General features: G+C 53.0%; 1 protein-coding gene across 3 annotated transcripts in view; it reads left to right on the top strand.

The window, feature by feature from the left end:
* Positions 1 to 25,792, top strand: part of KMT2A (lysine methyltransferase 2A) — a 387,559-nt gene that overhangs the window by 125,954 nt on the left and 235,813 nt on the right. For all 3 annotated transcript variants that reach the window (XM_075328635.1, XM_075328633.1, XM_075328634.1), the window contains exons 8-11: positions 12,370 to 12,443; positions 13,076 to 13,201; positions 13,322 to 13,435; positions 15,031 to 15,177. In XM_075328635.1, coding sequence (XP_075184750.1) covers positions 12,370 to 12,443; positions 13,076 to 13,201; positions 13,322 to 13,435; positions 15,031 to 15,177 — 461 coding nt within the window. The remainder of the gene's footprint in view (positions 1 to 12,369; positions 12,444 to 13,075; positions 13,202 to 13,321; positions 13,436 to 15,030; positions 15,178 to 25,792) is intronic.

Raw genomic sequence — 25,792 nt, 5'->3', positions numbered from 1 at the left:
GGGTTCCCCAGTTTTAGCTTTGTGTGCGAAGGAGGTCAGACATCCACGCATGGCTCCACAGATTTTAGTCAGCAGTAGCTGCTGACTATTTCGGATGGAAGAAAAGAGGGCACATATAGTGCCCCCAGCATGCTCCCTTCTCACCCCTGGATGGTGTTGTAAGGTTGAGGTACCTATTGCTGGTACAGGGCTGGAGCCCCACATGCTGTTTTCCTTCCACATCCCCTTGTAGGGCTCTGTGGAAGTGGGATCCTGCCGGCCTCTCAGCTCTGACGCCGGGCTCCATCCACAGACCCATTAGAACCTGATGGAGACGGAGCAGGGGTACGATCAGGGACAGGGCCCTGCATCATACAGGTACTCTGTGTCCCCGGCAGGCACAGACACACTCCGGGCTGGCTGGGTGTTGTAGTGCGCCGGGGACCGTAACGTTGGAGTTAGTGTCCCTACAGTTTACTGGGGGACTTTGTGTTGTGGGAACGCAGCGCCGACCCCCTCTGGACCGGGCGGCGCTGCTGTGACTTGTGGTGCGCCGGGGACACGCCGACCGCGCTTTTACGGCGGCGGCGTTTATAAATTTAGTCCCCGGCTTTTTGGGCCTAGGACGCCGGCAGCTCCGATTCGTTCCCGCCCCCACCCTGTCAATCAGGGTAGGGGAGAGACGCTGTTCGCTAGCAGCGACGAGGGCTGGAGCCTGATTTACATGCTCCAGCCCTCTCACTTGGCACAGAGGGAAGCAGGCTTCCCGCTCTTGGCCAGGAACGCCCAGGGCCCGCCCCCCTTCCTCTCTCGGGACGCCGGCAGCCATTACATGCAGCCTGGCTGGAGGAAGGACGCAAGGCTCTGGGAGACCTGGACTGGGGGGCTATCTTGCGACCTCACACCCGCTTTTTAAGCGGGCGGTAAGCGGTTTTTCTGTGCTGGTCCCTCTAGTGCCTCACTGTGTATCGGTGTACTGTGTACAGATATATAGATATTGTATTTCTTGCACTGTGAGGTCGCTTCTGGCTGCATATCCCAGATCGCTCTGAGGAAGCAGCAACATGTCATCCTCAAAACGCAAGGCTGCCAAGGCTAGGGCTGTGTACACTGCGTGTGCTGCATGTGGGGCTGCTCTACCAGCAGGTTCCAAAGACCCCCATTGTGTGCAATGCTCAGATCCGGTGCTGCTTCGCCAGCCGCAGTCAGGAGAGGTAGTGTCCCAGGCTGAGACGCTTGTAAGTCCTGCCCCGGTGTCAGGGACAGACTTTGCAGTTTTTGCGGATAAAATGTCTGTGACTATGACAAAAATCCTTGACGCCTTGCAATCTATGCATGGGACTCAGTCTTTGGGCACGGCGAGGCCTCTGTCCTCAGGTCCCCCTCACTTGGAATTAATCCAGCCTACAGGGGGGTCCCCGGCTTCACAAGCTGAGGATTATGGCTCAGATGATAGCCCCAGCCACCCTAAGCGGGCTCGCTGGGAAAGACCCTCAACGTCATCACACTGCTCAGGGTCTCAGCGCAATCAGTCTCCCTGTGATGTGTCTGAGGAGAGTGATCAGGAATCCACTCCTGGAACCCCTCTCAACCTGGATACCCCTGATGGGGACGCCATGGTAAACGACCTTATCTCAGCCATCAATAGGCTGTTGGATATTTCTCCCCCAGCCCCTTCAGCAGAAGAGGCGGCTGCGGAGCAGGAAAAGTTTCGTTTCCTCTATCCCAAGCGTAAATTGAGTGCTTTCTTGGATCACTCTGACTTCAGAGAGTCAATCCAGAAGCACGACGCTCACCCAGAAAGGCGTTTCTCTAAACGATCTAAAGATACACGTTTCCCTTTCCCCCCGGAGGTGGTCAAGCGCTGGACACAGTGTCCAAAGGTCGACCCCCCGATTTCAAAACTTGCAGCTAGGTCCATAGTTGCAGTGGAGGATGGCGCTTCACTTAAAGATGCCAATGACAGACAGATGGACCTTTGGTTAAAATCTGTCTATGAAGCTATCGGCGCGTCGTTTGCTCCGGCATTCGCAGCCGTATGGGCACTCCAGGCTATTTCAGCTGGCTTAGCAAAAGTGGATGCTATCATACATCCAGCAGTGCCGCAAGTGGCGTCCCTTACCACGCAGATGTCGGCGTTTGCGTCTTACGCTATCAATGCGGTCCTAGAATCTACCAGTCGCACCTCAATGGCGTCCGCCAATTCGGTAGTTTTGCGCAGAGCCTTGTGGTTAAAGGACTGGAAAGCAGATGCTGGTTCCAAAAAATGTTTAACCAGTTTGCCTTTATCTAGAGATAGACTGTTTGGCGAGCCATTGGCTGACATCATTAAGCAGTCCAAGGGTAAAGACTCCTCTTTACCACAGCCCAGAACAAGCAAACCTCAGCAGAAAAAGTGGCAGCAGAGGTTTCCGTCCTTTCGAGGTTCGGACAAGACACCATTTACCTCGTCCAAAGGGACTCAGAGGACGCAAAGAAACTCAGATTCGTGGCGGGCTCACACACGCCCCAAGAAAGCAAATGGAGGTACCGCTTCCAAAGCGGCTTCCTCATGACTTCCAGCCCCCTCCCTCCGCATCTCCGGTCGGGGGCAGGCTCTCCCGCTTTTACGACATTTGGATGTCACAGGTCAAGGACCGGTGGGTGACAGACATTTTGTCTCGCGGGTACAGAATCGAGTTCAATTCTCGTCCTCCAGCTCGGTTCTTCAGAACCTTCCCACATCCAGACCGAGCAGATGCTCTGCTGCAGGCGGTAGAATCCCTAAGAGCGGAAGGAGTGGTGATCCCAGTCCCTCCTCAGGAACAAGGGCAAGGGTTTTACTCCAATCTCTTTGTGGTTCCAAAAAAGGACGGCTCGTTCCGTCCTGTTCTGGACCTAAAACGGCTCAACAAACATGTGCACGCCAGGAGGTTCCGGATGGAAACCCTGCGTTCTGTCATTGCCTCAATGTCCAGAGGAGACTTCCTTGCCTCAATAGACATCAAAGATGCTTATCTCCACGTGCCAATTGCTACAGAACATCAACGTTTTCTACGTTTTGTGATAGGAGACGACCATTTTCAGTTCGTAGCTCTGCCATTTGGTCTGGCGACAGCCCCACGGGTCTTCACCAAGGTCATGGCGGCGGTGGTAGCAGTTTTGCACTCTCAGGGACACTCGGTGATCCCTTACCTAGACGATTTACTGGTCAAGGCTCCCTCTCAAGAGGCATGTCAGCGCAGCCTGAATGCTACGCTGGAGACGCTACAGTCTTTCGGATGGATCATCAACTTTCCAAAGTCGATCCTATCACCGACTCAATCACTAACGTATCTTGGCATGGAGTTTCATACTCTAGCAGCGATAGTGAAGCTTCCGCTGAACAAGCAGCGGTCACTACAGACAGGGGTGCAATCTCTCCTTCAGGGACAGTTGCATCCCTTGCGGCGCCTCATGCATTTCCTAGGGAAGATGGTGGCAGCCATGGAAGCAGTTCCCTTTGCGCAGTTTCATCTGCGCCCACTTCAATGGGACATTCTCCGCCAATGGGACGGGAAGTCAACGTCCCTGGACAGGAAAGTCTCTCTTTCTTCAGCGCTCTATTGGGAGACCCAGACAATTGGGTGTATAGCTACTGCCTCCGGAGGTCACACAAAGTATTACACTAAAAAGTGTAAGGCCCCTCCCCTTCTGGCTATACACCCCCCGTGGGATCACGGGCTTACTCAGTTTTAGCTTTGTGTGCGAAGGAGGTCATACATCCACGCATAGCTCCACATTGTATAGTCAGCAGTAGCTGCTGACTATCTCGGATGGAAGAAAAGAGGACACATATAGTGTCCCCAGCATGCTCCCTTCTCACCAGATGGTGTTGCAAGGTTGAGGTACCTATTGCTGGTACAGAGGCCGGAGCCCCACATGCTGTTTTCCTTCCACATCCCCTTGGAGGGCCCTGTGGAAGTGGGATCTGTCGGCCTCCAAGCCCTGAGGCCGGGCTCCATCCACAGACCCAGAAGAACCTGATGGATGTGGAGCACGAGTACTATCAGGGACAAGGCCCTGCATCGGTCAGGTACTCGGTGTCTCCGGCAAGCACAGCACGCTCCGGGCTTGCTGGGCGTTATAGTGCGCCGGGGACATTAGTGATGGGCTTATGTTGCTGCAGCCATGGCTGAGCGACGGGTCATGTTTAGGAACTTGCGCCGACCGCTCATACGGCGGCGGCGCTGATGTGACTTGTAGTGCGCCGGGGACTTGGCGCCGACCGCGCTTTTACGGCGGGGGCGCCTGTAACTTTAGTCCCCGGCTTCTGAGGCCTGGCACCGCTTCGTTCCCGCCCCCAGCCCTGCCAGTCAGAGGAGGGGCGGGACGCTGTACAGATCTCAGCGCAGGGAGCTGGAGTCTGCTTTGCATTCTCCAGCCCCCTCTCACTGAACACAGTGAGATGCCGGGTTCCCGCTCTTGGCTGGGGCTCGCCCACGGCCCGCCCCTCTGCACAGGACGTGGAAGAGAAGCCGGCAGCCATTATGGTTTCCACTCTGGGAGAACGGAACCAGGCACAGGTTTTTGAGCGACCTCATACTCGCGCTGGGCGGGCGATAGGCAGTACTGGTCCCACTAATACTGAAGTGGGCTTTTGAACTGTGTGCGGATATGCGATGCAGCACTGTACTGTCGCTATTCTGGGCATACTCTCCTAGATGGCTAGACAAGTGTTCAATGATTAGTCTGCAGTGTTTGTTGGCAGATTTGGCAACAGCAAAGTGCCAAGGCACAAGCTTTCATTGCCGCTTCGTTTGCAGGTGCTGCAATTGGGTTTATTGTCATGCTATACATGCACTATATGTCGTTTTTCTTGGCTAATGCACCTAGTTAAACAGACAATAGCAGCAGTAAGGCAACGCTGCCAAGGCACAGGCTCTCAATGCTGCTTGATTTGCTTGTACTGCAGTGTTTTTCTGTCATGCTTGTCTGCTATACATTTCCTGTATGTCGCTATCCTTGCCTCATGCTCCTAGTTAACTAGACAACAGCAGCAGTAGAGCAGTGGTGCCAAGGCACCAGCTTGCAAGGCTGCTGCATTTGCATGTGCTGGCAGTGTTTACTGTCATGTTTGTATGCGATACATTCACTGTATGTCGCTATCCTTGTCTCATACTCCTAGATATATAGACAATAGCAGCAGAAGGCCTAATGTGCTAAGCCACAAGTTTCAATGCTGCGTGTACTACATGTGCTGAAGTGTTTACTTGTACTTCAGGCTTGTATGCTATACATTCACTGTATGTCGCTATCCTTGTCTCATACTCCTAGATATATAGACAATAGCAGCAGAAGAGCTAATGTGCCAAGCCACAAGTTTTCAATGCTGCGGGTACTACAGGTGCTGAAGTGTTTACTTGTACTTCGTGCTTGAATGCTATACGTTCACTGTATGTCGCTATCCTTGTCTCAAGCTCCTGGATAAATAGACAACAGCAGCAGAAGAGCTAATGTGCCAAGCCACAAGTTTTCAATGCTGCGTGTACTACATGAGCTGAAGTGTGTATTTGTACTTCATGCTTGTATGATTATTTACTGTACGGTCGCTATCCTAGGCTATGCACTTAGATAGCTAGACAACAACAGCAGAAAAAGAAAAGGCCAATGAGGACTTTATATGTTGCTTGTACTGCATGTAATACGAGTCTAGGACCCCAGTGCGGGCAATTGCTTGACCGGGGTTTTCGGCTATATGTGGTTAAAAGAACCACCTGTGCTTCCTGCCCAGAGACAGGGACGAAATTGCAGTTTCTTTACGCTGTTATATTGGCTGTGACTATGGCTGACATCTTACAGTCTGGCAGCCCACGCAGACCTTGGGCAATATAGTTGCAATGCCCCTGGCCACCATGATTTGAGGAGCAGCTCAAGGCTCCAGGGTGGTTTTCACGCGTCCCAGGGGGCAGGCTCCGACACGGACGTCAGTTCAAGAGGGCCTAAGCAGGCTCGCTGGGAATAGCCCTCGACTCCATCAGTGAAAGAGTCAGCTTCACAGCAGGGGAGATCTCTTTTCTAATATCGCAAGCAATTGCGTACTCGTCTGGCCCTCTGATCCTAGAGATGCAGTCCAGAAACGCAACGCTTTTCACGATAAGCGTTCTCCGACCGTATTAATGAGACACTCTCCTCCCTGATTGGACAAGCGCTAGCCCAGGTCCAAATGTGGATCTCCCGATCTCCAGGCTTGCAGCTGGATCTATAGTTGTAGTGGTGGATGGGGCTTCACGTCAAAATGCCATTGACAGATAGATAGGTTCTGGCCGCAATCTGTCTATGAAGCTATCGGCAGGTCGGTTGCTCCGGCAGTCGCAGCCGTGAAGGCACTCCAAGCTATTTCAGATAGTGTTGCGCAGAGGGACGCTGTCACCGGTACATCTCGGTCTCAGCAGCGTCTGTAATCTCGCAATCGCCGCATGGCGAACCATGCTGTTAAGGCTGTCCGAGACTCTACGAGCCGGACGGCGGTGGCATCGGCCATCTCCGTATTTTTTACGCAGAGCCTAGTGGTTAACAGATTGGATCAGATGCTTCTTCCAACAAAGTGCTTAACCAGGTTGCCTTTATCTAGTGATAGTCTGTTGGTAAGGGTTGAATGAATTCATTCAACTGTCCAAAACGACTCAAAAGGCCCAGAAGGGCATAGATTCCTAGCAGGCTCAAGTACGCCCGGGGAAGGCAGCCGGAGGAATCGCTACCAAAGCGTTTTTTTCTCATAATTTTCAGCCTTCTCACTCCGCAACCGCGGGGAGCAGACTCCCCCGCTTTAGCGACATTTACCTACCACAGGTCAAAGGCCGGTGAGAGAGAGTCAGTTTGTCTCAAACTACCTCTCCGACCGAGACGAGGCTCTTCTGCAGGCAGGACGAGTGGTAATCCCTGTTCCTCTTCAGGAACCAGTTACGCCTTTTGCTTCGACCTGGTCGTGGTGCCAAGATAGGACGGCTCCTTCCGTCCCGTTCTGGAATTTAAACTGCTTAACAAGCACGTGACAACCAGGCGGTTCCGGAGGGAATCACTCCGCTCCGTCATTGCCTCACTGTCTCAAAGAGTTTTTCCTAACATCCATAGACATTAGGATGCTTATCTCCACGTGCCGATTGCTCCAAGGCACCGGCGTTGGCTACGGGCATATTTCGTTTTGTAGCCCTACCCTTCGGCTGGCGACAGCCCCACGGGTTTTTCACCAAGTTCATGGCAGCAGTGGGAGCAGTCCCGCGCTCTTACGGTCACTCTGTGATCCCTTTCTTGGACAATCTACTTGTCAAGGCACTCTCTTTTAGAAGCATGCCAACACAACCTGAACATGGCGCTGGACCCTTCCCAGAGTTTCGGGGAGGTCTTTGACTTCTTCTAAGTTGAACCCAATCGCTGGCATATCTTGGCATAGAGTTTTCACACTCTCTCAGTGATAGTGAATTCCGCTGGACAAACAGCGTTCACTACAGACGAGGGTGCAGTCTCTCCTTCAAGGAGGCGCCTCATCCAGAGGCGAGCTTTTTCACGCAGTTTCATCTGCGTCCGCATCATTAGAAGATTCTTCGCTAAGGGGAAGGAAGTCGATGTTCCTACACAGTAACGTCCCCCTTTCACAGACGGTCAAAGACCGTCTTCAGAGGAGTCCACTCTTCAACTCAGTGGTCTAGAGCTCTGGGCAGTGTATCTTGCACTGCAAGCTTTCCTGCAGTGGCTGGAATGCAATCAGAACCGAATTCAGTCGGACTATCCACAGGTGGCGTACACATTCCGGACGTACAACACTAGGAAGCAAGTCTTCCTCAGTCGCGAGGACGTGGACGCAGGGGAATGGGACCTGCTCCCGTTTGGCTTCAAGAAATCGGTAGCCGCGGGATGAGGACGGACGTCGACATCATGGCGTCTCGGCAACTACAAGGTCTCGATTTTCATGGCGGGAGCTCTGGCGACAGGCGCCTTGGCTCAAGATTGGTCGCAGTTCCAGCTTCCGATTGCTGCCGCACTATTCTCGTCGCCCCAGACTGGCCGAGGAGGTTGTGGTACCGAGATCTGTGGCATCTCACCGTCAGTCGACTGTGAGCATTACGTCAGGGTCACAATGAGACGGGCTCGCCAGCCGCGGTTTGCCAAGATATTCCACAACTCGTGGACGATATTCTTATCTTGGTGTTTTGCTCAGGGAGTGTATCCCTGGCCATCGGCTTTGCCTACTTTGCCTGCCCTCCTGCACTCTGGTCGGGAAAACGGTTGGTCGCTCGGCTCCCTTTAAGGGCAAGTCTCGGCACTATCCGTGTTGTTTCAGAAGCGTCTAGCACGTCTTCCTAAGGTGCGCACGTTGCTACAGGGAGTGTCATATTGTGCCCCCGTACGAGCGGCCGTTAGATCCATGGGATCTGAACGAGGTACTCGTTGCTCTCCAGAAGCCGCCTTTCGAGCCTCTGATGGGAGTTTCCCCTTTCTCGCCTGTCACAGAAAGTGGCTTTTCTAGGGCGATCACGTTTCTTCGGCGAGTGTATGAGCTGGCAGCTCTGTCATATCAGGCTCCCTTCCTGGTGTTTCACCAGGACTAGGTAGTGTTGCGCTCCATTCAGGAGTTTCTCCCTAAGGTAGTATCCGCGTTTCAGCTTAATCAGGATATATCATTACCTTCATTTTGTCCTCATCCGACTCACCGGTTTGAAACGGGTTTACATTTGTTAGATCTGGTCAGAGGACTCAGAATCTACTTTTCCCGCACGGCGCCTATGCGCCGATCTGATGCACTGTTTGTCCTTGTCGCTGGTACGCGCAAGGGATTGCAGGCTTCTAAAGCCAACATGGCTCGATGGCTCAAAGAACCAATTCTTGAAGCCTACCGTTCTGCTGAGCTTCCGGTTCCATCAGGGCTGAAGGCCCATTCAACCAGAGCCGTGGGTGTGTCCTGGGCATTACGCCACCAGGCTACGGCTCAACAGGTGTGCCAGGCAGCTACCTGGTCGAGTCTGCACATTTTCACCAAACATTATCAGGTGCATACCTATGCTTCGGCGGATGCCGGCCTAGGTAGAAGAGTACTGCAGGCGGCAGTGGCCTCCCCGTAGGGGAGCGCTGTCTTGCAGCCCTATCAAGAGGTATTTATTTACCCACCCAGGGACAGCTTTTGAACGTCCCAATTGTCTGGGTCTCCCAATAGAGCGCTGAAGAAGAAGGGAATTTTGTACTTACCGTAAATTCCTTTTCTTCTAGCTCTTATTGGGAGACCCAGCACCCGCCCTGTTGTCCTTCGGGATTCTTGGTTTGTTGCGGGTACACATGTTATTCATGTTGAACGGTTTGCAGTTCTCCGATGTTATTCGGAGTGAATTTGTTTAAACCAGTTATTGGCTTTCCTCCTTCTTGCTTTGGCACTAAAACTGAGTAAGCCCGTGATCCCACGGGGGGTGTATAGCCAGAAGGGGAGGGGCCTTACACTTTTTAGTGTAATACTTTGTGTGACCTCCGGAGGCAGTAGCTATACACCCAATTGTCTGGGTCTCCCAATAAGAGCTAGAAGAAAAGGAATTTACGGTAAGTACAAAATTCCCTTCTTCTCAGACGGCCAAGGACTCTCTACAATGGTGGCTCCTTCCCACCTCATTGTCTCAGGGAAGATCCTTCCTGCCCCCATCCTGGGCAGTAGTCACGACAGATGCGAGTCTGTCAGGGTGGGGAGCAGTGTTTCTCCACCACAGGGCTCAGGGGAAGTGGACTCCGCAGGAGTCCACCCTTCAGATCAATGTTCTGGAAATCAGGGCAGTGTATCTTGCCCTACTAGCCTTCCAACAGTGGCTGGAAGGAAAGCAGATCCGAATCCAATCGGACAACTCCACAGCGGTGGCATACATCAACCACCAAGGAGGGACGCGCAGTCGGCAAGCCTTCCAAGAAGTCCGGCGCATTCTAATGTGGGTGGAGGACACAGCATCCACCATATCCGCGGTTCACATCCCGGGCGTAGAAAACTGGGAAGCAGACTTCCTCAGTCGCCAGGGCATGGACGCAGGGGAATGGTCCCTTCACCCGGACGTGTTTCAGGAAATCTGTCGCCGCTGGGGAGTGCCGGACGTCGACCTCATGGCGTCCCGGCACAACAACAAGGTCCCGGCATTCATGGCGAGGTCGCGCGATCAAAGAGCTCTGGCGGCAGACGCCTTGGTTCAAGATTGGTCGCAGTTCCAGCTCCCATACGTCTTCCCACCTCTGGCACTCTTGCCCAGAGTGCTTCGCAAGATCAGATCCGAGTGCAGCCGCGTCATACTCGTTGCCCCAGACTGGCCGAGGAGGTCGTGGTATCCGGATCTGTGGCATCTCACTGTCGGCCGACCGTGGTCACTGCCAGACCGACCAGACTTACTGTCCCAAGGGCCGTTTTTCCATCAGAATTCTGCGGCCCTGAACCTGACTGTGTGGCCATTGAGTCCTGGATCCTAGCATCCGCAGGATTATCTCAAAGAGTCGTAGCCACAATGAGACAAGCTAGAAAGTCGACTTCTGCTAAGATCTACCACAGAACGTGGAAGATTTTCTTATCCTGGTGCTCTGCTCAGGGAGTGTCTCCCTGGCCATTTGCATTGCCCACGTTTCTTTCCTTCCTGCAATCGGGGTTAGAAAAGGGCTTGTCGCTCAGCTCTCTTAAAGGGCAAGTTTCGGCACTATCCGTGTTTTTTCAGAAGCGTCTAGCACGTCTTTCTAAGGTGCGCACGTTCCTGCAGGGGGTCTGTCATATTGTGCCCCCGTACAAGAGGCCGTTAGATCCATGGGATCTGAACAGGGTACTAGTTACTCTCCAGAAGCCGCCTTTCGAGCCTCTGAAGGAAGTTTCCTTTTCTCGGCTGTCACAGAAAGTGGCGTTTCTTGTTGCGATCACATCGCTTCGGCGAGTGTCTGAGCTGGCAGCTCTGTCATCTAAGGCTCCCTTCCTGGTGTTCCACCAGGACAAGGTAGTGCTGCGCCCCATTCCGGAGTTTCTCCCTAAGGTCGTATCCTCGTTCCATCTTAATCAGGATATATCCTTGCCTTCTTTTTGTCCTCATCCGGTTCACCGGTATGAAAAGGACTTACGTTTGCTAGATCTGGTGAGAGCACTCAGAATCTACATTTCCCGCACGGCGCCCATGCGCCGTTCCGATGCACTTTTTGTCCTTGTCGCTGGTCCGCGCAAGGGGTTGCAGGCTTCTAAAGCCACCCTGGCTCGATGGATCAAAGAACCAATTCTAGAGGCCTACCGTTCTGCGGGGCTTCCGGTTCCTCCAGGGCTAAAAGCCCACTCAACCAGAGCCGTGGGTGCGTCCTGGGCATTACGACACCAGGCTTCGGCTCAACAGGTGTGCCAGGCAGCTACCTGGTCCAGTCTGCACACTTTCACCAAACATTATCAGGTGCATACCTATGCTTCGGCGGATGCCAGCTTAGGTAGAAGAGTCCTGCAAGCGGCAGTGACATCCCCGTAGGGGAGGGCTGTTTTGCAGCTCTAACATGAGGTATTTCTTTACCCACCCAGGGACAGCTTTTGGACGTCCCAATCGTCTGGGTCTCCCAATAGAGCGCTGAAGAAGAAGGGAATTTTGTTACTTACCGTAAATTCCTTTTCTTCTAGCTCTTATTGGGAGACCCAGCACCCGCCCTGTTGTCCTTCGGGATGTTTTTTGTTGTTTGCGGGTACACATGTTGTTCATGTTAAACGGTTTTTCAGTTCTCCGATGTTATTCGGAGTTAATTTGTTTAAACCAGTTATTGGCTTCCTCCTTCTTGCTTTGGCACTAAAACTGGAGAACCCGTGATACACGGGGGGGGTATAGCCAGAGGGGGAGGGGCCTTGCACTTTTGGTGTAGTGCTTTGTGTGGCCTCCGGAGGGCAGTAGCTATACCCCAATCGTCTGGGTCTCCCAATAAGAGCTAGAAGAAAAGGAATTTACGGTAAGTAACAAAATTCCCTTCTTTACCCTTCCACAGACTGCTGGGTTAGGTTTGTACTGGCTGTAAAGAAACACTTTGAGCCAATTACAGACAACTTACACCCCCTTTCTCTAAGGGAGTTTGGTAGTGTAATAGACAGACCAAACTACTGTAAATAACTAGTGAATCTAAATTTTTTATTTATTTTGTTACTTTGTGTTGAGTGTAGAGAAACACATTGTAAGCTTTTTTTCAGATGACATACACCCCTGTGTTCTGAGGGAGTTAGGTAAGGTAATATACCAGTTTCTAATGTTTACAGATTCCATAATGACAGGGCTTGTCCCATAAGACTAGTGCTATCACACCCCTGCACCCCTGTGTTCTGAGGGAGTTAGGTAAAGTAATAGACCATAGTTTCTAATATGTACAGATTCTGCATTATATATATTTTTTTGTACCTCTTCTCATTTTTTCTAGGTATTGAGCAAAATAAGCAGAAGAAACTGGCTGCCAGACTAGGGGTGTTTCTTAGATCGAAATCCAAGGAAAAGGTAAGCCGCCAGGTTGAGTGGTGTCAATGTACCGCCCCAAAGTACATAGATTTGCCCAAAGTTATCAGCTTGTAAAAGAGAAAGTTTACAGAAAGTGTTGCTTAATATTCATTTTCTATGGGACTGGCGGTGATGGTCGAGTACTGCACTACTATGTTTCCAGCAGTTCACGGACAATGAATGTGAAAGTGTCACACTGTAGGCGAGGCGTGCATGTTCAGACCAACAAGTTTTCGACGCACAACAAAAACACAGCACAACAGCTCAAACAATGGGTATACCAGGAACACAATAACAACGGCGGGCCCTGGCGCCATTGAGAGGGTAGATGGGACACCTCCTGCTTTTACCTGCCGCTGTACCCCGCACTCCTAGCCAGACCCTATAAAGGTTGCGCAATTGTCGCCGAGCTGGAACCTGAAGCCCTGAAAAGACCCTTCAATAGTCGTTGCTAGTGAGTGGGAAGGTAAGGTTCACTAGACAAACCACTGCTCTAATACAACACGAGGGATGGTGAGACAAACAGGGGAACAATAACCAAAATGGAGAAGATACGACTTCAGGATAAATCCACAGCAGCTCCTTCCACCAAGGAGGTTAGAATACAAATGCTTTAATACCTATCTTTGCAGGACAAACCACTAGCTCCCAGCAAGCCGGATGTGAACTCTAACTTTCTCAACACCCTGTGTAACGGCAGCAGCTCCAGACAGAAGTCTCTCCCCGACGGCGTGCACAGGATCCGTGTAGATTTCAAGGTTTGATATTACCTTGGATCTCCTTTCATACTGATTTCCTGCAGGTAGAGGTAGAGAGGCGGCAGAGAGGGCGCCGACGCTCCTGTACTCAGCACCTAACTTGCTGTGTTTCCATTATAGGAGGACTGCGAAGCTGGAAATGTATGGGAGATGGGAGGACTAAGAATACTTACCACCGTACCCATCACCCCACGTGTAGTTTGCTTCCTTTGTGCCAGCAGTGGGAACGTGGAGGTGAGTGTTCTGTAACATTAATTTTTTTTTTAAGTTCTTATTTCATTTCTGGAGTAGAAATATTGTTGGAAGATTAACTATAAGTAACAGAAGTCAATTCTGAGTTTACAATGCAAACTGCGTAAATTACTAAATAACTTAGCCCTGATGAGGCTGGTGTACTTACTGTGAAATTCAACCTCAGAATAACTATAAACATTTTTGAAAGTTTAGGATTTAAATCTCAATGTTCCTCCTTTCTGCTGTTTAATATCTTCCTATCTAGTTTCCTCAGATTTTCCCCACCCGCTGCTCATTAATGTTTATCTACCTACCCTGATTGGCATATTTCTTGCCTGTTCTTCACATTCCTCCTACCTAGCCCCATTACAGCTCCTTAGTGTACCTCCTTCCTGCTGCTGAATCTCCGTATACCTATCCTAATGACAGCTCCTCAGTGTCCTTCCTCCCTGCTGCTGAATCTTTATATACTTTGCCTGATGACAGCTCCTCGGTGTCCCTCCTCCTTACTGCTGAATCTTGATATATTTTGTCTGATGACAGCTCCTCAGTGTCCCTCCTCCCTGCTGCTGAATCTTTATATACATTGCCTGATGACAGCTCCTCGGTGTCCCTCCTCCCTACTGCTGAATCTTTATATACATTGCCTGATGACAGCTCCTCAGTGTCCCTCAGTGCTGTAGAGTTGCCACCCACCTAGCCTGACTGGGACAACTCCTTGTTACCCCTCCTTCCTCCTGCAGTTGAATCTCCGCCCCCTAGCCTGACTGTGACAGCTCCTCAGTGCCTTTCCTCCCTGCTACTGAATTTTCATATACCTTGCTTCATGACAGCTCCTCAGAGTCCCTCCTCCCTGCTGCTGTAGCATTGCCACCCACCTAGCCTGACTGTGACAGCTCCACAGTGCCCCTCCTTTCTGCTGCTGAATCTATGTCCACCTAGCCTCCTGACTCCACCTAACCTAACCTGACTGACAGCTCCTCAGTGTCCCTCCTCCCTGTCGCTGTAGCATTGCCACCCACCTAGCCTGACTGTGACAGCTCCCCAGTGCCCCTCCTTTCTGCTGCTGAATCTATGTCCACCTAGCCTCCTGACTCCACCTAACCTGACTGACAGCCTCCTCAGAGTCCCTCCTCCCTGCTGCTGTAGCATTGCCACCCACCTAGCCTGACTGTGACAGCTCCACAGTGCCCCTCCTTTCTGCTGCTGAATCTATGTCCACCTAACCTCCTGACTCCACCTAACCTAACCTGACTGACAGCTCCTCAGTGTCCCTCCTCCCTGTCGCTGTAGCATTGCCACCCACCTAGCCTGACTGTGACAGCTCCCCAGTGCCCCTCCTTTCTGCTGCTGAATCTATGTCCACCTAGCCTCCTGACTCCACCTAACCTGACTGACAGCTTCTCAGTGTCCCTCCTCCCTGCTGCTGTAGCGTTTGCACCCACCTGGCCTGTTGACAGCCTCCTCAGTGCCCCTCCTCCCTTTTGTTGTAGAATCTTAATTGATCTTAAAATGTGTTAATTAAAGTCTCCTTTAACTGGATAAAGTCTTAAGTTTCCTTCTTTTTCCCTCCCTTTTTTCATTACATGTATAAGTTCGTGTTCTGCCAAGTTTGTTGCGAGCCTTTTCACCGCTTCTGCTTGGAAGAAAGGGAAAGGCCATCTGAGGACCAACTGGAGAATTGGTGTTGCCGAAACTGCAAATTTTGTCACGTGTGCGGTAGACAGCAGCAGGTCAACAAGGTACGTACATGATGGCAACCTGCTTTAAGTGGAATTCTATAGGCGACACGCTGTTATCTGCTCCGCAGAATAGATTTTTCACTTGTGACTAGACCCTAAAAAACACAAAATAATAATGACCCGTGCGGCTCAGCTATGTGAATGGGTGCAGGGCATTAATGGAGATTGGTCTAGCAATAGTTGACACTCATTACTGGCATCAGGTGTTGCCTCTTTCATCAACTTTCCTATTCAGTAATCACTTCTGTGTTTTATTGCTTTGCTGTAAAATTCTGTGATAACTTTTATCTGTACATTTAAAGGGCTGTAAAATCCTGGGGGACTGAGGTCCATGGGTATGGGGCCACTTCCACTAGTTGGATACTTAAAAATATGCTTTCTCTGACGCCTCATTGGGGGACACAAGACCATGGGTGTTATGTTGCCTATCCATAGGAGGACACTAAGTAGATGCAAAAAGCATTACCTCCTCCTCTGCAGTATACACCCCCTGGCTGGGCCAGGCAACCTCAGTTTTAGCTTAGTGTCTGTAGGAAGCACATCCTTTCAAGGTTTTGTTATTTTTTGAGGGCGACGGTTTCCCTTAAGGACCAATCTCCCAATGCCATCAACTGGCGGGAACGCGGAGTGTTGCCTCCACGTACCCTCTCCTGCGACGCTGGATCCTGGGCTGCCTTTTACTGGACGATGGGTCCCACAGACACCGATTTTTCCAGAGCCCAGGGCAGAGGCACAATTCCTCAGCCCCTCTTTGCAGGCTCTGAGTTGATACATTGCACCTGTGTGGCCGGACACAGCAGGCTGACTCTGCTATTTCCACTGCCTGGACTGAGGCAGTGTTAAGGTGAGATCCCCCCTGACTGGTTTCCCAGACAAAGGGAGAAAGACGGTGCAGGGAAGGCTCCCAGGACTGCTGAATTTACAGTCTTTATTCCCACCATAGCTGCGTGCTGGCTGGAGGAGGGGAAAGTCCCTTGCTGATTGCAGGGAATGCTGCAGAGATAATCTAACGGTGGCGGGGGGAGGGCTCCTAGGGCTCATAAACTCAGTGTTTTTTCCCCTCTAGCTGCGTGCTGGCTGGAGGAGGGGCAGTCTCTTGCTGATTGCAGGGACCCCTGCAGAGATACTCTACTGATAGCTGTGTGCTGACTGGAGGGAGGGGGAGAAAAACTGTCACAGAGGCTCCCTTCCCACCGTTTTTTACTGCCAACAGCAGGGGGGCACACTGACTTCTCCTTGGCGCTCTTTTAGCGCTAAGCCCCGCCCCCGCAGGCCGCGATAAGCCCCGCCCCCTCAGGAAACCGCTTGAAGATCTCCACAGAGACTCCTTCCTGAGGACGCTGGGCCATCGGCTGATTCTGGTGAGGTACACCGAAGCAAATACAATCCTTGCTTCCCACTGCTTCACTTGTAGCTCTGCATATCATTGCTCCCCCTCCTGGCATACTCCTATTAGGAACATGCAGAACTCTAAGGGCACTTAGAGTGCTAAGGCTCACATAGTCTATTATTCAGCCTGCACTGCCTCCCACGCTGAGCTACCACGTAAACACACCTCTTCTCTCTGTGACTCCTGTGCCCCTATAGCCCCCCAAGACCCCCCCCGCCACCACCGCCGCAACCGTCAGCCCAGAGCCTAGGGCTCCCAGTCCACCGGAATGGGCACAGTTTCTGTCCCAATCCATGGAAAAACTGTCACAGAACCTGGTGCTGGCTATGCAATGTCGTCCTCCACACCCTTCTGGGCCCCTGGACGGAACGCAGCCTGAGGATACCCCTATGGAGGATTCTTCTGAGGTAATCCGGGCCCATGCTTCACTGGTTGCAGGGATCAGGAAAAGAGCACACGGCCGGGTGTCTCCAGCACTCTCTCATGGCTCCCATGGCTCTCCCTCGGGAGCACACAGGGCAGGCTCTCCCACACGCTCCACGGCTTCTGAAGAGCCGGAGGAGGGAGAATGCTGTTTGTACCAGGAGGATTCCTTGGTTTCACTCTCCCCAGATGATCAAACTACAATAGACTCCCTTATAGCAGCAATCAACCAAACTCTGCGCAATAGACTCCCTTATAGCAGCAATCAACCAAACTCTGCATGTGGAGGATCCCCTATCCACTACCACTGACCATGTGGTCTCCTTTAAGAGGGCAAGGAAACCCCAAAAAGGTTTTCGCTGATCACCCAGAGTTTCAGGATATCCTCACAAAGCAAAGGGAGAAGCCTGACGGGCGCTTCGGTAACCGTAAACTCATGGAGTCCCGGTACCCTTTTGCCTCACCTGCCCCTAAGGGCTGGGCCGATCCGCCCTCGGTCGACCCCCCAGTCTCCCGCCTTGCCACAAAAATGCTCCTGTCTTTACCCGATGGTTCCTCCATCAAGGACCCGACAGACAGGTGGAGCACCTCGCCCTCTCTGCTTTTGAGGCTGCGGGTTTCTCCCTCTCGCCCTCCTTTGCCTCTGTGTGGGTCGCAAAGGCGATCTCGGTCTGGGCAGAATCCCTTAACACTTCGCTTGAGGAATCCCAGTTCCCTCATACCGTCACAGAGGTAACAGCTCAGATTGCCGCTGCGGCGGAGTACTTCATGCAGGCCTCCATTGACGCTGCTACCTGCGCAGCTTTTGCTGCCTCAAATACCATAGCTATCCGTAGAGCTCTCTGGCTCTGACAATGGCGAGCGGACTCTGCTTCCAAGAAGTCTCTCACGGGCCTTCCCTTTTTTCCAGACCGATTGTTTGGCTAACGTCTGGACAAGCTCATTTCTGACGCCACGGCAGGAAAAAGTACCTCCCTTCCCCAGCTGAAGCCCAGGACGACCTTCACCACACGTCCACAGTCCTCGTTCCGCTCCTTTCGGAACTCATTTGGTTGGTCGACATCCCGCTCTGCCCCCGCCACTAGCCGCGGACTACGCAGGGACCGACCTTCTCAGCTCTCCCCGAAACCCACTTCGTCATGGCAGCCGAGACCGAAACAGTCCAGGACTAGGGAGACTCGTCCATGACATTTTTCCCCCTCATGACTCCTTCGGCGCCCCGGAAGACACACTCATTGTAGGAGGTCGACTGCGGCTCTTTCAACACATCTGGGCTGCCGCCTCAGACGACAAATGGGTGCAAGACCTTGTGTCTTCCGGTTACCACATAGAATTTCGGACCCGACCCCCGAGTCCAAAGACTCGAAAACGACGCAAAGCTCTTTTCTCAGCAATCCACTCGCTCCAAACAGCAGGAGTGATAATACCTGTACCGGACGACGAGAAGTTCAGGGGTTTTTATTCCAACCTCTTTGTGGTCCCCAAAAAGGATGGGTCAGTTCGACCCATCCTGGACCTCAAATACCTGAACAAACATGGGCACGTACGGAGATTCAGAATGGAGTCCCTAAGGTCCATTATTGCATCCATGGTCGAAGGGGAATTCCTCGCCTCCATAGACATCAAGGACGCGTACCTGCACATACCCATCGCCCCAGATCACCAAACATTCCTCCGCTTCGCGGTTCAGGACTCCCATTTTCAATTTGTAACCCTATCCTTCGGCCTTGCCACCGCACCAAAGGTCTTCACCAAAGTCATGGCGGCCGCCATGAGCGTCCTTCACGCCAGGGGAGTAGTCGTTCTCCCTTACTTGGACAACCTCCTCATCAAGGCCCCCTCCTTCCGCGACTGCTCAACCAGCGTACAGATCACCGTGGACACCCTATCCCGCTTAGGGTGGCTACTGAATCTAGACAAATCATCCCCGGTCCCATCACGATCCATCACCTTCCTGGGCATGTCCCTGGACACCTGTCGAAGCTTGATATATCTTTTTCTGGACAAGGCGATCGCTCTTCGACAAGCGGTACGCTGCCTTCTACGTCCTCCATCTCGCTCCATTCAATTCAGCATGAAGGTGCTCGGCAGGATGGTGGCGGCTATGGAGGCAGTACCCTTTGCTCAGCTGCACCTTCGCCAACTGCAGCTAGCCCTTCTAGTTGCCTGGGACAAGAGCCCCTTCTCCCTGGACAAACATCTTCACCTGCCGCCTTCAGTCAGGTATGCACTCCGCTGGTGGCTTCGGACCTCATCCCTATCGAAGGGGAGATCTTTTCTCCCAGTGAACTGGCTGGTCCTGACCACGGACGCCAGCCTCCTAGGCTGGGGAGCAGTGTACCGGCACCACACTGCTCAAGGTCGTTGGACGCCCCAGGAGTCTTCCCTACCCATAAACATCCTGGAAATCCGTGCGATCTTCCTCGCGCTCAGGGCGTTCTGCCCTCTGCTAGCGGGTCGTCAGATTCGAGTCCAATCGGAGAATGCGACAGCTGTAGCCTATATCAATCGACAGGGGGGCACCCGCAGCAAGGCGGCTTATCTCGAGGCTCACAAGATCCTCAGCTGGGCCGAATCGACGGGATCAGTGATATCAGCGGTACACATACCGGGGGTAGAGAACTGGGCAGCAGACTTACTACGTTGCCAAGGCCTGGCCGCCGGAGAATGGTCTCTCCACCCAGAAGTGTTTTCTACACACCTGCACTCGCTGGGGCACACCAGACGTGGACCTAATGGCCTCAAGGTTGAATGCAAAGGTACCCGCGTTCATAGCCAGGTCACGCGACCCGCAGTCCATCGGCGCGGATGCTCTAGTCTGCTCCTGGCACCACTTCCGCCTGCCTTACATATTTCCACCTCTACCCCTGCTGCCGCGGGTAATCAGGAAGATCAAGGCAGAGGGAGTCCCGGTGATACTGATAGCACCGGACTGGCCCAGGCACGCCTGGTACGCCGAATTAGTACAAATGCTCGCAGACGCACCGTGGCGCCTTCCAGACATCCCAGACTTGCTTACCCAAGGGCCCATTTCCCATCAGAACTCCAGAGCCCTGAAGCTGACGGCATGACCATTGAGACCTGGGTATTAACAAGAGCGGGATTCTCCCCCGCGGTTATCTCCACCATGATCAGCGCCCGAAAGCCTGCTTCATCCCGCATTTACCACCGTACGTGGAAAATCTTCTTTTCTTCGGCGCTCCATTGGGAGACCCAGACTATTGGGTGTATAGCTACTGCCTCCGGAGGCCACACAAAGCATTACACTAAAAAGTGTAAGGCCCCTCCCCTTCTGGCTATACACCCCCCGTGGGATCACGGCTGCTCAGTTTTCTGCTTTGTGCGAAGGAGGTCAGACATCCACGCATAGCTCCACTGTTTAGTCAGCAGTAGCTGCTGACTATATCGGATGGAAGAAAAGAGAGCCCATACTAGGGCCCCCAGCATGCTCCCTTCTCACCCCACTTGCGGTTTGTAAGGTTGAGGTACCCATTGCGGGTACGGAGGCGGGAGCCCACATGCTGTTTTCCTTCCCCATCCCCCGGAGGGGCTCTGAGGAAGTGGGATCTTACCGGCCTCCAAGCCCTGAGGCCGGGCTCCGTCCACAGACCCATTGAACCTGCTGGATAAGGAGCCGGGGTACCGTTCAGGGACAAGGCCCTGCAACATTCAGGTACTCTGTGTCCCCCTATGGACTGGCCGCGCACACTCCAGACTTGCTGGGTGTGCTAGTGCGCCGGGGACAGTAGCGCTGCGCGCTGGGGTTTGAGTCACTGCAGCTTAGCTGAGTGACTTTATGTGTTGGGAACTACCGCGCCGGCCGCTCCGGGAGCGGCGGCGCGGCTGGGACTTGTAGTGCGCCGGGGACTTAGCGCCGACCGTGCTTTTACGACGGCGGCGCTTATAAATCTAGTCCCCGGCTTTTGCGGCCTAGCTCCGCTTCGTTCCCGCCCCCTCCCTGTCAATCAGGGAAGGGGACAGGCGTTGTGCAATCGTCAGCGCCGAGGGCTGGAGCCTTATTTACATGCTCCAGCCCTCTCACTGAGCACAGTGGGACGCAGGTTTCCCGCTTTTTGTCTGAGCACACCCAGGGCCCGCCCCCCCTCCACAGAGACGCCGGCAGCCATTCCTGCATGCAGTCTGGCTGGGGAACGGACACAGGCTCTGGGAGACCCAGACAAGGGAATTCTGGCGACCACACACCCGCGTTAAGCGGGCGATAAGCAGCACATTCGTGCTGGCCCCACTAGTGCCACAGTGTTATTTAGTGTACTTTTTCCTGTACCAGATATATCTATATATATTGCACTGTAAGGTCGCTTCTTGGCTGTATACCCCTATTGCTCTGAGGAGACGACAACATGTCATCTGCAAAACGCAAGGGTGCCAAGACACAGGCTGTGAACGCTGCTTGTGCCGCTTGTGGGGCTAATCTACCGGCAGGTTACAATGACCCCCATTGTGTGCAATGTTCGGTCCCGGTGCCACTTCGTCAGCCGGAGCCTATGGTGGTAGTGGCCCAGGCAGAGTCGCCAGTGAACCCTGTCCCGGTGACGGGGACAGAGTTTGCTGTTTTTGCTGACAGGATGTCTGTCACTATGACAAAAATCCTAGAGACCTTGCAGGCCAGGCCAGTTACTCAGTCCATGGACACTGCTGCGGCAATGTTCCCCGGTCCCCCTCAGTTGGAGTTAATCAGTGCTTCAAGGGGGTCACAGGCATCTCAGCCTGACGGCTCTGATTCAGATGACAGTCCCAGGCAGCCTAAGCGTGCTCGCTGGGAGAGACCCCCCACGTCATCACGCGGATCAGGGTCTCAGCGAGAAGAGTCTCTACATGATGAGACAGAGGAGGGTGATCAGGAGTCTAATCCTGAAACCGCTCTCAATCTGGATACTCCTGATGGTGACGCCATGGTAAATGACCTTATAGCGGCCATCAATAGACTGTTGGATATTTCTCCCCCAGCCCCTTCTGCAGAGGAGGCAGCTGTACAGCAGGAGAAGTTCCATTTCAGGTATCCCAAGCCTAAACTGAGTACTTTTCTGGACCACGCTGACTTCAGAGAATCAGTCCAGAAACACCATGCCTACCCAGATAAGCGTTTCTCCAAACGTCTTAAGGATACACGTTATCCCTTTCCCCCTGACGTGGTCAAACGCTGGACCCAGTGTCCAAAGGTGGATCCCCCAATCTCCAGGCTTGCAGCTAGATCCATAGTTGCAGTGGAAGATGGGGCTTCACTTAAAGATGCCAATGACAGACAGATGGACCTTTGGTTAAAGTCTGTCTATGAAGCTATTGGCGCGTCGTTTGCTCCAGCATTCGCGGCCGTGTGGGCACTCCAAGCTATTTCAGCTGGCCTGGCACAGGTGGACTCTATCATATGTCCAGCAGTGCCGCGAGTAGCGTTCCTAACCTCGCAAATGTCTGCGTTTGCGACTTACGCTATCAACGCTGTCCTGGACTCTACAAGCCGTACCTCAATTGCGTCTGCCAACTCTGTTGTCTTGCGCAGAGCCTTGTGGTTAAAGGAATGGAAAGCGGATTCTGCTTCCAAAAAATGTTTAACCAGCTTGCCGCTATCTGTAGATAGACTGTTTGGTGAACAATTGGCTGAAATCATTAAGCAATCCAAGGGTAAGGACTCCTCCTTACCCCAGCCCAGATCAAGCAAACCTCAACAGAGGAAGTGGCAGTCGAGGTTTCGGTCCTTTCGAGGCTCCAGCAAGACCCAATTCTCCTCGTCCAAAGGGACTCAGAAGGAGCAAAGGAGCTCAGATTCCTGGCGGGCTCAGTCACGCCCCAAGAAAGCAACCGGAGGAACCGCTTCCAAGGCGGCTGCCTCATGACTTTCGGCCTCATCCCTCCGCATCCTCGGTCGGTGGCAGGCTCTCCCGCTTTTGCGACATTTGGCTGCCACAGGTCAAAGACCGGTGGGTAGCAGACATTTTGTCTCACGGGTACAGGATAGAATTCAGTTCTCGTCCTCCGCCTCGGTTCTTCAGAACCTCCCCACATCCCGACCGAGCAGATGCCCTTCTGCAGGCGGTGTGCTCACTAAAAGCAGAAGGAGTGGTGATCCCTGTTCCTCTGCAGGAACAAGGGCAAGGTTTTTACTCCAATCTCTTCGTGGTTCCAAAAAAGGACGGCTCGTTCCGTCCTGTTCTGGACCTAAAGCTGCTCAACAAGCATGTGAACGCCAGGCGGTTCCGGATGGAATCCCTCCGATCCGTCATTGCCTCAATGTCTCAAGGAGATTTCCTTGCATCAATAGACATCAAAGATGCTTATCTCCACGTGCCGATTGCTACAGAGCACCAACGTTTTCTACGTTTCGTGATAGGAGACGACCATCTCCAGTTCGTAGCTCTGCCATTTGGTCTGGCGACAGCACCACGGGTTTTCACCAAGGTCATGGCGGCAGTGGTAGCAGTCTTGCATTCTCAGGGACACTCGGTGATCCCTTATGTCACAAACCACCGGGGGGGTCACTCAGAAATCCCCCGCGCTGGCTACCAGTACGTCACAATCGGGGGGTAACAAGTGGGGGTCACCCCTCCTTTATACCTCCCGACCGACAGACAGAGCACGTGACGCGCTCTCTAGCGCCCCTCTTATAGTCAGGCCAATTATGGAATTGCCCGACAATAAGCAAGGAGGCCGCTATACTACTTATGCCGATTATTGAAGGGTCCCCGGTGAGAGTAAGGTATATATTCCCCCGACCTCCGCGGGCGGAATATATAAAATCTCCCCGAATCTCACTGGCCTCCCCACAATAATCCTTGGCACAATTCGCTGCCACCAACCGATTTACGGTAACTATTAGCCGAACACACAGACGTGGGATTCAAGATCGAGATAACAGAACAGCCCAAGATTAATTATATAATTTAATCAGCCTAAAGCACACTAGAACTACAATATATACAATAGGGAATCTACAGAATATACATATGTCAGAGTACAGTTACAATCAAAGCATGGGTTACAAACAGGCATACACAGTTCCAGCAGTTACCTTGTTGCGTCTGGCCACAGGGGGTTGCTGTACCCAGGTTTCTAGGATCCTTCCCACAGATGTTTCCTACACGTGCCCCCAGCGAAAAGAACACTGCAAAATGGCCGAAGTAGGGTTATCAACCTGGGCAGATCCAGGTCCCCTCCTACCTTAGTGACCTCAGAGGGAGCACTGCTCCACCCCTGGCTTGAGTTATGGACAATCCACAACATGGAGTATGGGCCATAACTTTGCCTGGGAGCGTCGTAGGCGGACGCCAATGCTCTCATTGTGACAGTTATGAATTTAGCTACAGAACGAGGGGACTCATGACCTGTCTGCCAGTTCCCCATTGGCTGATATCACGCCTGGGGCATTTCCCAATGTCCTGCTCCCATAAAAAGGGTGTGCCGGCATCGTCCGCATGCGGAGACACCATTTTTATGGTTGCCATATTTATCGGAAATATGGCTTGCGAGATATGAACCATTTTTTACTGGAGTCGTTCTGTCTAGCTAGTTCCATAGCCTTGCTAATGAGATACAACTCTCGTTACAGGGTGACGGCAGGGAGTCATCCTGTGTCCATTGTTCCCACACCACCTCATCTCCATATCACAGGACATGGCCATGGAGGTGTAAGTGGAACACTGAGAACAAGAAGGGAGGGGGCACTGCCAGGGAGTGATGAGGGATTATGACTGGAGTCATAATTCATCTTCATATCCCGGGATTTGCCTCACACCTCCCCCCTTTTGAGGGCGCTAGGGGGCAGCACACTCCGGTGTTCCCCCGTGCGCCCGTCCGCGACCTCTCCTTGTCGGGACAGCCCGTCTGCGTTACCGTGGTCACGGCCCCTTTTGTGGCGAATGGTGAAGTTGTATTGCTGGAGCGCAAGGCTCTATCGCAACAATCGCCCATTCGTCCCAGAGACGGTGTGCAACCAGCTGAGGGGATTGTGGTCCGTCTCCACGATGAAGTGGCGCCCGTATAGATAGGGTTGCAGGCGCTGCAGGGCCCACACTATGGCCAGGCACTCCTTCTCCATCGTGGAATAGGCAACTTCCCTTGGTAACAGCTTCCTGCTCAGGTACAAGACTGGGTGCTCTTGGCTCGCAGAGTCCACCTGGCTGAGCACCGCACCGAGGCCGAAGTCACTGGCGTCGGTCTGTACTACAAACGGCCGCGTGAAGTCGGCTGCCTGTAGCACGGGCGGGCTGGACAGGGCGTCCTTTAGGGCCCGGAAGGCTGTCTCGCAGTCCATTGTCCAATCGACTGCAGAGGGCAGCTTCTTCTTGGTGAGGTCCGTCAAGGGCTTTGCCAGGCTACTATAGCATGGAACAAACCTCCTATAGTACCCAGCGGTCCCCAAGAAGGACATCACCTGCTTCTTGGTCCTGGGGGTGGGCCAGGATGCGATGGCTTCCACTTTCTCAGGCTCGGGCTTCAGTGTTCTCCCACCTACCCGGTGACCGAGGTACTGGACCTCGCTCATGGCCAGCTGACACTTTCCCGGCTTGATGGTCAAACCTGCCCGGTGGATCCGCCTGAGCACCTGTGCTAGATGCTCTAGGTGGTCCTCCCAGGTGGGACTGAAGACGGCAATGTCATCCAGGTACGCGGCCGCGTACCCTTCAAGTCCCTTGAGCAGGGTGTTGACCATCCGCTGGAAAGTGGCAGGGGCATTCCTCATCCCGAATGGCATCACCGTGGACTCGTACAGTCCAAATGGGGTAATAAAGGCAGAGCGTTCCCTGGCCTTGCGAGTCAGGGGGATCTGCCAATATCCCCGGCTCAGAT

Source organism: Anomaloglossus baeobatrachus, chromosome 11 (genome assembly GCF_048569485.1).
Source record: "Anomaloglossus baeobatrachus isolate aAnoBae1 chromosome 11, aAnoBae1.hap1, whole genome shotgun sequence".
Classification (NCBI taxonomy): Eukaryota; Metazoa; Chordata; class Amphibia; order Anura; family Aromobatidae; genus Anomaloglossus; species Anomaloglossus baeobatrachus.
This window is presented reverse-complemented; position numbering and strand designations above follow the sequence as displayed.